This window comes from Rhinatrema bivittatum, chromosome 10, assembly GCF_901001135.1.
Source record: "Rhinatrema bivittatum chromosome 10, aRhiBiv1.1, whole genome shotgun sequence".
Lineage (NCBI taxonomy): Eukaryota > Metazoa > Chordata > Amphibia > Gymnophiona > Rhinatrematidae > Rhinatrema > Rhinatrema bivittatum.
The window spans coordinates 77798455-77811373 of NC_042624.1; the positions used below are offsets into that span (position 1 = coordinate 77798455).

The window sequence follows — 12919 nt, forward strand, 5'->3', positions numbered from 1 at the left end:
CCAAAGAAACTGGGGGGAGAGGACAATGGGGGAATGTGGGGGAGATCATATTTTCAAGGAGACGGCATAATTTAAACATTTTAAATCTAGTGAGTCCTTGATAAAACAGTGTTGTACACACAACGTAAGAGAGGCTAGAAGAAAAGAAAATATTTGTTAAAATGCCACCTATGTTTTTCAGTGTTTAATCTTTGCAAGAAAAAGTAGCAGAAACTAAGAAAAAAAGTATGTATTCAGAATTGGGTCTGTTTCTTTGGATGGGTCACTGTATCCAGTCTAATATAATACCAGTGGCCCAGCTGATTGAGACGAGATTCTTGGATGCTTCTGACAAGCCTTCTATTTCTTCATCACGGTTTGTCTGTTGTCTTGTGAACAATGTCTGCTTGCACTTACTACAACAATTTGGTGCAATATCTTGACAAGGAGGTGGTGATAGAATGAACTCTCTCTATATGTCTTAAAAATGAAAAGGATTGAATTATAAATGTTGGTCTACTGCATGAAGGTTTCTTCTCTATAAGAAGCTTCTCCGTCCTCTGCAAATAATTCCAGAGTAAAGAGACCCAGTAATGCTTTTGGTTATAATATTACAGGTAGTAATCATTAACTTGATGCTGTAAGAACGAGAATTCTTCGTTTTATGAGCAGTACTCTTTCTATGGAGCTCAACATGTTTAAGCTGATTGATTAAAACACATGATTAGTGTATCATTCCATCATATAACTAGTAAGTGGTACTGGGTTTACTTCTTTGCCTGCTATATAAATAAAAACAGGAAAACGAGTTGCAGCTCAGTTTAGCCCTTTAAACTTTCTTACAAAATGTAAAAAGTTGTTGCATATGCACAGTAGAAGGAAATGTAGCTTACTATGTTTTTTTAAGTTTGATTTATTTTAAAGTAGCCTAAGTGAAATATTTCTACATGGGCACTATGTAAATAAAATCATCAGTTTTTTTTCTTCTTTCTGCCTCTAAGAACTGCTGGAGCATCTCACAGTGTTTAAACTGTATAGCACTGGTTGTGTGATAGGATAAATCATGTTGGGACATAGTTTGAAGAAATGACTGCACAGTTTTGTGTAAACTACAAACAAATTGGCCAGTACGCTGCTTGCAGTAGGGACAAGATGCCTGCTACATATTAGGATGAAATGCTTTATATCTATTTCTCAATAACATATCATCCTGAAGTTGTTTTTTTTTGTTTTGTGTGTATTTTATATGCAGAAAATTACTCTGTGCATTCCTTTTCCCTATGAACTAGTGGCAGATATTGGGAGGAAGAGGGGGTAACTCTGGGGCCTGGGACATAAGTGGGATTGGTTCTGGATAAGCCAGCCTTCTTGGTCACTGACTTCAGGGATGGCATAGTGGTGCCCAGCAGAGTTTGCCCAAAAGGAAGAAAATGGCCTTTTTATTAGCCCATTGACTTTGAGGGATGAATATTTTCCAGCCCAATAGAATCTTCTAGCCAGGTTGTTTTTGTCTCTGAGGAAGGCGCATGGCAAAAGAGCAGTTCTGTGTTGTGCCGCTTAGTGAATAAGAGAAGTAGCACAGAAACTGGTACAAGCAGAATTGTTTGGATTTATTGCTCATCTCTTGAAACCCATGCTCAAGATGAATTATAGTTCAAGTATATTAGATTGTAAGCCTTTTGGGACATGATGACCACTAAGGACCTGGTTCACTAAGAGTTTTTCCCATAGATACAAAATGGGAGGAAAGCCTTAATGAATCTGGCCCAGCGCTATCACCTGGGGCAATGGAGTGCAAAGTGAATTGCTCAAGAACCAGGGCCGGATTCCCAATGATGACTGGCCCGGGGATTCGCCTCCCCGGCCGGCCCAGGAGATACCACGTGGTCTGCCGAGCACGGCTCTGTCACAGCTGCGCTCGGCAGACCACGTGACTAGGGCGACCGGCCCTCAGGGGGATGCCCGATCCCCCAATAGGCCAATCCCCGCCCCTGTCAAGAGCACAAGGAGCGTGGGAGGAATTTGAATCCTGGCTTCCCTGGTTCTCAGTCTGATGCTCTAACTGCTAGGCCACTCCTCCACTCCATTGGAGTGAGTGAGAGGAAGGGACAGAAAAGGCTACAGAGGAGGAGTAGAGGGGGAAAGTGATTAGACCAACAATGAGACAAAAGATTTCAGAGAAATAAAAGAAGAGAAAAAAGGGGGAATCACAGGATGGAACAAAGCAAAAAAGACATTGGTAATTAATACAGGAAAAAGCATGTGTGAGTAGAGAAATAAGTGAAGTGATAGTGGAGGGTTGGGAGACCTGAAAGTGGGGGGCAGGGAATGGTTTGGTGATTAGACAAGGGAAAAAGGTGAAGGGTTAATGAAATTGAGAAACAGGATGGTGAAGAGACTTGAAAGGGGGAGATGGAGAGCTAAGAAGGGATAGTAAGGGTGAGAGCTGGAAAAGAATAAGACACATGAAGGACACTGGGAAAGAAGCAGGGACATGAAGGAGCAGCATGGATGAACTAGAGGCAGAGAAAAGATGGCCACAGTTAACAGGAACAATGATGGCGGGGGGGCAGTGGCGGCAAGCCATACAATAAAAATATACAATAGAAAGCACCACTAAAAGAATTGGACAGATGATGAAAGCAGAGGTGAGATGGAGAACAACATGACAAGGAACAGAAAAAGCTCGGACAACACAAGTATCAAATTTTCAGTTTAGATATCAGTGTGGAAATTTTTAACATTTTTAAATATATAAGATGCACTTTTCAGAACTTTCTGAGTATAATTGGCATCTTGCAGGTTTGGGTCCCAGTAGAGCTGCATGAATTCTGGCTAACAGGCCACCTCTTGTACAATAAGGAGTTTAGGGCGTCCAAAACAGGCATCCACCCTGCCTCCCTCCCCCCCCCCATCCCAAACTAATAGCGCTCATCACATGCAAATGCATGTTGAGGCTATTAGTAATTCACCCCAGATACCCCAAAAAAAAACGTGCGCCTGAGCTGCACATTTTACACTCCGAGCAGCCTGACAAAGTGTAGAGAAAAGCAGAAAATACTGCTTTTCTGTACGTCCTCCAACTTAATATCCTAGCGATGCTAAGTTGGAGGAACCAAAAAGTTAAAAAATAAATAAATAAAATGCCACTGGGTTGGGTTAAGAAGATGGATGCTCAGTTTTATGAGCATCCATTTTCCTAACCCATGACTGTCACTGGAAAATGGGCGCTTTTTAAAATTGAGCATCCATCTTCTGAACCCGCTGACAGCCACCTCTCCTGGGTTTCCGCTGCTAGGGATGCACTATTGTCGCCAGCGCCTCCTTTTTAGTGTGACCTCCCTCCCATTTTAAATACAGGATCGCGTGTCCAGGAGAGCCAGCTGGGCATGGGTTGGGAAAGCGGGTACTCTGCACTGAGCGTCCATTTTCTCATGCACCTTACAGTATCGGCCTGCAGGTCTTTTTTTTACCTTGGGTGCTTGGATTGGAGTTAGAATGTGTGTTTGGGAAGCGGGGGATTGGACTGAGGACTTTTGGAGCTCCAGTTATAGAGTTTGCTCTGGGGGGCCCATGAATGAAAGCCTCCGCTTGTGAATAATAAAGATAGTTTTTACATAAAGCTCATAATAAAACAATTAGTTTAGGCAGTCTGTTTTCATTAGAGCATCACACATGTTGTGAATGTAAAGCAATGTTGTAGGATTAGAGCAGACTGTTAAAGGGAAGTAAATAAGGAAGTTGCGTTGCTACACATCCTTTTAGAGTGGGATGCTTTATCATTAAGCTCTTTTGCATGGAAGTATAAAACCTCTAACCTACAGAATTGAATGTTACAGTTCATGTAGAAGTGCAAGGCTCTGGATATGAAATTTTTGTAATGCTTTGAGTATTACTATACTACACCCACATTAGGACTGATTTTACTTTTAGGCAAGAGAACATAGATTTAAATCAGCATCTAGGTCATTTGTAGGCTAGACGGTAGACAACAGGATATAAAGGGAGCTTTTATAAGTCGCCATTTTAGTGCAAATGGAATGAGCATAATTTTCACTTATTATTCAAAGTTTTTCATTGATTTTCCTTTCTTGTAAAGAGCATACAATATTGTTGATGAGATCACACTGAAAATCTTTAGTTAAGCAGCTTGTGTTTTAAGGACCAGATTTAAGTTTGGGGCAGATTAAGAGCAAAAAGACAAGAAGTTGGTCTTAGTACACAGTTTTGTGAAAGCTCATCTTTTGCCTGCAGAAGGGAAAATGCTGCACAAAAAGCTAAAATGTATCAAAAAGATAAGGATTAGGCAAAAAATACTATCAACTTTTGGCAAACGTCCCTCAGCTTGCACATTTATGCTTTAAATTTTAAGGCAGAAGATGTGCAATTTCAAAATTGTGCAAGAAAAACAGACTTCAGGCTTTTTTGTTTTTTTCCTGAAACTTAAATGTGGCTCTACATATATCCTAAATAGAAGTGGAAGCTAGGATGAACTGTACTGAAAATAGACTGAAGAAATATTTTGGTGCATTTGATTTACAGTATTCTGAATTGATAGACAGCACCAAAATGAGCATCCCATCATTGTGCCAGCAGTGTTACCTGCATTTTCTTTATATTAACAGTAAATCAGCAAGACGAGTAGGATTTGTTTCTCTTTTTTTTTTTTTTTAAAGTTAAATTCAGACAGCTCAGTTTCCCTTGTGGTGGTGCAGTGTAGTTAGAACAGGTTCAAAGTTTAGAATATCTTTGTTCAGTTCAACCAAGTTCCTTCTCAGCAATGTGTTGTGTGGCTGTTGTAACTGCACCACAGGTTGAACTGAGCAAAATCAACTCCTTGTCCTTCATCCCCCAAGCACCCTTTTAGTCAACACAGTTTTTAATCTTACTGGAGGATGACACTGACATTTTTTCTTGCTTTTGCAATTTAAAGAAAATTAAAACTTCGTTCAAATGCAGCTACAGTTCACTAACAAATCTGTTTCCAGTAGCTCTGATGTGATCTACCCTGATAACAGTGCACTAATATATGTCCAAGCCTTTTGAGTCGTCTTCCAGGTGCTCTTCACTTAGCTGCTCTCTTTGCCCATGCTGAACTGAAAAGGGAGCTGCTGTATTCATGTAAGGCACTGGTGGAGCTCAGCTGAGGCTTGAATATCTCTGCAGAGGGAGCGTGTGTTTTACCAGTCACACCAAGCCACAAATTATATAAAGGAAATACATTTTTCATTAATATTTTTTTCTCAGGATGTGTAATGCAAAATTTTAGCAACTTTAGCATACTTTCTTTAGGTTAGTTAAAAATTACAAAAATGTATTATATTTTAATGCAGTGCCAAACATAATTACCTTAGAACAAATATTCCATATACATGTGGTATGAATGTGGAATACAGTTGTCTGTATTTATGAACAGTAGGGAGCATTCTAACCCAGCTGATTCGATAGTAACATTAAATTGCTCTCTTTATTTGCTGTCATGATAGCCCATCCCTTTTTGCTTCTCATGCCTTCTGATAAGTTTTCTTCCCAGCTTGTATTTCTGTCCCTTCAGAGTTGTTTGAGGCAATGGGTAGTGTCTGGCTGCAGAAACTGGAATTGTTTTGAATGTCATTGTCCCTACTGATGTGAATTCCAGCAGAGCTGAAGTCTCCTTCTCTAAAGTGAAATCACTTTTTGTTATGCAGGGTTCTGGCATGTTTTTCTATATTATATACCCCTTTAAAAGTATAAATTAAGACTATAACCCTCTAATATATAATAGGGATATTAATAATTTCCTTGTTAATGTTAGACTTTTTTCTACATCCTTTTACAGAATGTACACAAAATATCCCTGTTACTCTAAATGTTACAATGAACCTAAGATTTATGGCTGACATGACAAAATAACCATTGCAAAGAGTCTCCTAGAGGCTTTCTTGGTGTTAGTTTTTAATCAGAACCCTTCTTTAAAAAAAATAATCATAATTCTCTGAGGAGTTTTTCTTTTCTAGATCTGTGTAATATGGCTTCAGTTCCTTTAAAAAAAAAAAAAATCGATCATATGAGGAGGGAAAATGCAGTTGCAATCATTTTTTGAATAGAAATCAGTGCATGTGACAAGATCTTCACTTCCTGTCAGGCATGTTGAATAGTTGCAGCTGAGATCAAGAATGTACTCTTCCATTGCCTTTTAAAAATCTTTTTTATGCTAAAATAAAAGAAATTAAATGGTTTTAGTTTCCATCCTCTAGGTTACAGGAAATCTTTTTTTTTTTTTTTTTTTTTTTTTCAGTTTAGTGGTAGTGGTGTGTGATGTGTTTGCTGAAGGTCTAAAATGAGTCACCATAAGTCACTGAGAGGACACCGATCACCACATTTTAAACTCTTCTGAACACACGTAGTTTTTGAAAATGCAAAAATCTGTTCTCCTACCAACTTAACCACAGCATTTATATTAAAAAAAAAAATAAATAAATTATGCAGTGGTAGCACGAGCAAGCATCAAAAAAGCTAGCTTAGCAGTGTATTGTAGCAAGCCAGTAAAAGCATTTGTGTATAAAAGGCAAACTATGCAATTGATAAGTTTTTGTATAGCAATCACAGAAGAGCTCCAACAGAGCAAGTCTCTCAGATTTGCTTCTTGTTACAGTGGCCTTTGATTTCTGGATAATTAGCAGCTTGTTGATTTGAAAAGAAAAACGTACTTCCTGTTAACTGTCTTTAGTTTTGTGATTCACTTACCTTGAACCACCACTATAATAGGAAAACACATTCATTGGAAGTACAACAGATCACACAGAGAATGTCTAATTTTCACTTTTAAGCCTTCTGAATTCATGCAGTTCACATTGTCTTTTTTTTTTTTTTAATTGGAAAAACCTTGACCCACTTTTGACCTTGACATGTTTCCAGTGAGCCTGTTATATTAAAGAGAGCCCATAAAAGCAAAGTGCTTTGAGACACCATGTGCATGTACTGAAAAAGTTCTTCCTGAAGCATACAAACTTAACAAATAGGGCCAAAGCAGAATGTAGAAAGACAGGAGGCAAGCTCAGTTCTGTGCCTGATACAGGATTTGTAGTGACTGTGCAGGGAATGCTCCCTCTCATCCTCATGACTGCCCTCTGCTGGCGGTTATTCAAGGCTGCATCATAGCGGTAATGTGCTGAAGTAATCTTGGCATGTGCAATCGGTGGATAACCGAGAATGCTACAGAAGGAAAGTGAACAGTTAAACCATTGCTAGGTTGGGGTTGTCTGACCCAGTAAAACTTGTTTAGATTTCATGGACTGGTTGCAATTGGGCCACTCCAAATATTGCAGGCTTTGATTCTATATTAATTTAACATTTTAAACATACTTGTAAATCGGTGCAGTACTTTGGGAACTCCTACAGTGGCGGTCTAAATTCTCATCTGTGCAGTCCAGCTTTCATGTGTTTGTGTATCCTTAATCTTACTTTTCTCAGTGCTCCTAGATTCAGTTCAAATTATTTATGTGACCGCCTCTCTATGCTGTTTTGAATGGGAAAGCCAGATAGGCTAGTCGCATTACAAAATATCAGCAGTAAAAGGCCCAAGTGGTCCATCCAGTCCTCCCAGCGAATTCGTTAGGGTAGTAACTGCCACTCGTTGCACGTTAACTCCCCGTGCCTTAGCTACTGAGGCCCCGTGCAAGTAAGCCACCTCCACCACGCCCTTGTTATGGGCAGTAACTGCGGCTTTGTGCAGGTTAACCCTCATTCCTTCTGTTACTAAGGCTCTGTGCAAGTAAACCCCACCCCCCATACACATACACCTTCCGATATGGGCAATAATTGTGGCTTTGTGCAGGTTACCCCTTTTCTTTTCATCCTTTAGTCACTAGGGATCCTCTGTGTTTATCCCCCATCCTTTTGAATTCCAGTTCTCAAGAGCCATACACTACTAGTCGGGTTTTCAGGATATTCTTAACGAATATGCATGAGATCTGCACACAAATTTCTCATTTGTATGCAAATTTATCTCATGCATATTCATTACAGGGAGCCTGAAAACCTGCCTAGTGTGGAGCCTCTGCTGATTTGATTGGAGGTTCCCCATGCCTGATCTACGTCCTAGTCTTGTGCAGTTGGTCACAGCATGGCTTTTTCTGACACTAATCCAAAATCAGTATACTGTAGCTCCAATTGTTTCACACAAACTATGAAACAAATTAAAATCCCAAACACTTCAGAATACTTAAAGCTCAGGTACTGAAGCAATAATATGTAAATGAAAAGAGAGAGCCCAGTAAAATGAGAGGGAAAAGGAAATGTATGTGCTTACCAATATTTCAATCCTACATCTTATTTGGGAGCACTGGCTCTTTTTTTCATTTGTCTGCTAAAGTGGCTTAGTGCTGCCATTCAGCCACATGGGTCTTGTTCAAGCTGCATAAGAGAACCAGCCTCCCCCTGGGTACCAAAGATGATCCACAGTATACCTGGAGCTCATCGCTCAGACCATTTTCATAACAAATTGTCTCACGCTAATAGAATTTGATTAGGTGTTCACGTGTCATGTTTTATGTCATAACCCATACAAACCAATTGAATTGAGTGAGTGTGAGTTCGTGTGGACCACTTTTGTTAACCTGGTAGTGCTCAGATGTTCAGGGAAATTTCAGAGGAACAGCCTAAAACAATTCAAAACTGATTTAATAGTACATTTTTAGTGGATGTAACAGTTAAATATATTTTTGGAACATTCTGCATAGCATGCAAAGGACAGTTTGTTTTTTTTTCTTTTTCCGATCCCCATCTACTCCTAGAGTGCATACTTATTCCAAAAGGGTCACATTTCATGGATCCTTCACAATTCTGCTATCAAATAGTGACTAAATGCAGGACAAATATTTGAATTTTGAAATGTTAAAGGCATGTTTACATGTTTGAATGCCAAAATTAGGTGAATTGAGGGGATGCAGTGAACCTAAGTGTGTTTATGTATTGGGTTAGTGTCTTCAAGTGGGTTTGTTTTGTGCATGTCCTGACAAAAAAGGGCTCATTCTCAAACCAGGATATATTAGGTATGATCTCAGTCTCTCACATTTGTTAGCAGTGCTCTCCTATAGGCTGATACAGTACAGTGCGTTTTTGACACGCTAGCTTTACCCCTTATTCAGTAAGAGGTAATAGCGCGTCAAATGCATGTCCAACCCCCCCACCTCCAAAATAATAGCGCCCACTACATGCAAATGCATGTTGATGGCCCTATTAGTTATTCCTGCGTGATACAGAAAGCAAAATGTGCAGCAAAGCCACACATTTTACTTTCAGAAATTAGTGCCTACCCAAAGGTAGGCATTAATTTCTGCCGGCGTTGGGAAAGTACACAGAAAAGCAGTAAAAACTGCTTTTCTGTGCACCCTCTGACTTAATATCATGGCGATATTAAGTCGGAGGTCCCAAAAGTTAAAAATGATTGATAAAAAAAAAAAATTTTAAATCTGCTCATGGATTGAAAACTGGATGCTCAATTTTGCCGGTGTCAGGTTTCTGAACCTGTGGCTGTCAGCGGATTTGAGAACTGACGCCGGCAAAATTGAGCATCGGCTGTCAAACTTGCTGACAGCCGCCGCTCCTGTCAAAAAAGAGGCTCTAGGGACGCGCTAGTGTCCCTAGCGCCTCTTTTTACTGCAGGCCCTAATTTGAATAATTTTTTTTTCTGAATTGCAGGCCCAGGAGAGTGGCCTGTGTGTGCGCTGGGAGAGCGGGCACTCGCCTGCTCTCCCGCGATTTTTACTGTATCGGTCTGCTATTTAGTGCTTGCATTGGGCCAAAGCGAGCTTTACAGTTTGATCCCTGTAGTTTTATGAATTTTATATATGTCTGTTACAGACTTTTGTTGCTACCAAGGAAACGAAGAAAAACCTCAAACAAGTTGTGGGTTCTTGGCAAATGTTAGCAAGCTGCAACAAAAAAAAAAAAAAAAAGGCAAACCAAATATTAAAGCAGAGGTTAAACAGGACTGAAAACTTGTTGCCTTTACCAAGTCATGCTATATCACACCTTGTTTCTACCTCAGTGTTGGAACAAAAAGTAATTGGTGATAACTTTCAATCTTACTGAATGCGTGGCTGCTATCTTGCTCCCTGTTCTATGGAATTTGTTGCCTGAGAACATGAGGGCCAAGAGTAATAGAATAGCCGAGTTTAATAACTGTTTGGATAAGATTTTCTGGAGGACAGGTCCATAAATAATAGTGGGTGTGTCCACTCCTTATTTCTGGGAGTGACCAATATTGAAAGGTCTTTCTTTATGGGATCTGCTGGGTACTTCCAAGTGACCTGGACTGACCACTGCTGGAAACAGGATGCTGGTCTCTTTGGACATTTGGTCTGACCCAGCATGGCATGATGATCTCCGTGAGCAATAAGAGAGCAGTAAAGGCTCAGCCTCTAGCCCTCGGGGGGTGGGGGTGACGGTGACGGACATCAAAGAATCAGCCAAGGAGACAGAATGAAGCCAAGCAAGAATAATACCAAAAATTGAAGTACCTTCAAAAAGTTTATAGTGTTGCTTATCTGTTTGAAATAAAACTCAACTTTAGTGAAATAGAATATATATTTACCTTAATTACTTAATATCAAACATAAGAAAATGCCATACTGGGTCAGACCAAGGGTCCATCAAGCCCAGCATCCTGTTTCCAACAGTGGCCAATCCAGGCCACAAGAACCTGGCAAATACCCAAAAACTAAGTCTATTCCATGTTACCATTGCTAATGGCAGTGGCTATTCTCTAAGTGAACTTAATAGCAGGTAATGGACTTCTCCTCCAAGAACTTATCCAATCCTTTTTTAAACACAGCTATACTAACTGCATACCAACAGCATACTTTTGTAAGAACAGGTTTCAGTACGGTAGATGTTCCATCCAAAAACGCAGGTGGAACTACACATACAAAGACCATATGTAACATTTACTGTATAAAATCAGTATATCAAATTAAATAAACTGAACACGTTCCAAAATCTGTCTTTACACTTCCACCCCTGCCACTATAGAACTGCAGTGACCCACATACAATATGATAAGAGTTCCTTTCACTTTGACCTCCATTAATGTTCCTCTCTCTTGTTAACCATTTCCATGTTCCATTCATATCCCTTGTTAACCACTTCCATGTTACAGTTGTTCAATGTATTAGACAAAGGAAACGCCCGATTTCCTGCATTTTTTGGTTGAATGTAAACCGATGTGATATGTAAAATCGAACACCGGTATAGAAAAATAAATAAATGATTCTGGTGCCTTACTGGAGCAGCGTTCCAGTGGGAATTAGAGCCTCTGGAGATAGCCCAACTATTATGGAACAAATAACAATGGGAATTTAGGTTGGCTTGTTTATATTTTGCAAAGCGAATATTTATTTCTTCATATAACAATTAACATTTAGTGGTGCACCCCCAAGGAAATAATGTTTCAGCTTAGCAAATCATTTACCTTAGGCGAAATGCTACAGTCACAATTGGTATATTTAACTTGTGTTATAGACTTAAGGAGAGTGACAGCAATGTCCTTGCTCTGATTAGGTGGAAGAGCTTGCAGTAACTGGTATTGACTAGTTGAAAATACTTCCTGCCGCCTCTCATCTGAAAAAGAGGCTTCTGTGGTCTTGAAAGTTTATGTAGTGAGCGTATGGGATGAAATGAGGATTTATGCTTTGTATGATGTAATTTTAAATTTAATAATATGTAAATGTTAAATTTGTGTCTTGTGTTAGGCCCTTGGAGTTCTTTGGGAGAGGTGGGGAAATATTATAATGAAATATAGTACAGTAACTTTTTTTTTTTAACTGGCCTTTTAAAAGTTATCACAATCTAGAAAGACTTGTTTTCTCCAGGATTAATATGGTTACTAGACCTCTACCCCAAGCAAAAATCTTTTTTCCCTGTGAAAGAGTAATGACATTTTAAAAAAAATTATATATTTTAGAATTTGTCAACCAGCAGCTATGATCTTAATACTGAAGTTGTCCTGCTTGCTGCAGACTTCGTAGGATTTCAGCTCTTACACAAAGAATATAATCACCTTCACCATAGCTCATGTCTGCATAATTAGGTATTCTTTGACCAGTGGTCTTTGTTTTAGGCAGCAATTATGCATTAATGGCCCCTCTCATAAGTATGTAAGCAGACACATAGCAAGATGGCATTTCAATATTGAAAAAAAGATTAGCTAATGCAAAGTGTTTCAGGGGATTAGGATACCTAATAATTCTAAGTAAGCTGTTTCTGAGTAATTTTAGCCTTTGAACTGAAAATAGTTTTGAATATAATTTTTCTGCTTTCATTTACATAGAAAGAAGAAGGTAAATTTCAAGGACAGCTAAATTACTCTGACTCCAGCCAATATATCAGAGAGCTGAAAGATCAGATAGCGGAGCTGCATCACGAGGTAAGAGATAAAATTCTACAATCTTTGCTCATTTGTATCTTTCCTGTTAGTATCTGGTAGCAACAAGTAAAGTTCTTGCTGAACATGACTTAACCATTGCAGCCTAAAGACATGTGATGAAAATCTATAATCCTTGCAACACTTCTCACACTTCACACATTACTTTTTAATGTAAAGGCTTATCAAGTTTATAACTTGCTTCTAATCTCACATTAGTTAAATTCTTCCGCTTTTAGAAACTTTTTTTTTTGTTTTAAATAGGGTGGTATGCATTTGCTGAAGAAGCCAATTTATGCGCACACCTAATTATTTGTCCTTAAGTGGAAGAAGCACTTTTTGGGTTTCCCATATCTGCAGTTTTCAGCGTGCTTTTTTTTTTTTTTTCAGTAGCTCTAGCCTGCAGTACATGTGCAGATTTGTGGTATTTACCGTTGTGGGGAAAGGGTCTTTTTTTTTTTATGGTATTTGACTGAGATTGCAAAAAAGGATACTTGCCTAATGTCAGTTTAACAGATTTCTTTGTAGCTGAATTTT

General features: G+C 39.1%; 1 protein-coding gene across 9 annotated transcripts in view; it reads left to right on the plus strand.

The window, feature by feature from the left end:
* Positions 1–12919, plus strand: part of EVI5 (ecotropic viral integration site 5) — a 223156-nt gene that overhangs the window by 132435 nt on the left and 77802 nt on the right. For all 9 annotated transcript variants that reach the window (XM_029618087.1, XM_029618089.1, XM_029618094.1 and 6 more), the window contains one exon: positions 12290–12385. In XM_029618087.1, coding sequence (XP_029473947.1) covers positions 12290–12385 — 96 coding nt within the window. The remainder of the gene's footprint in view (positions 1–12289; positions 12386–12919) is intronic.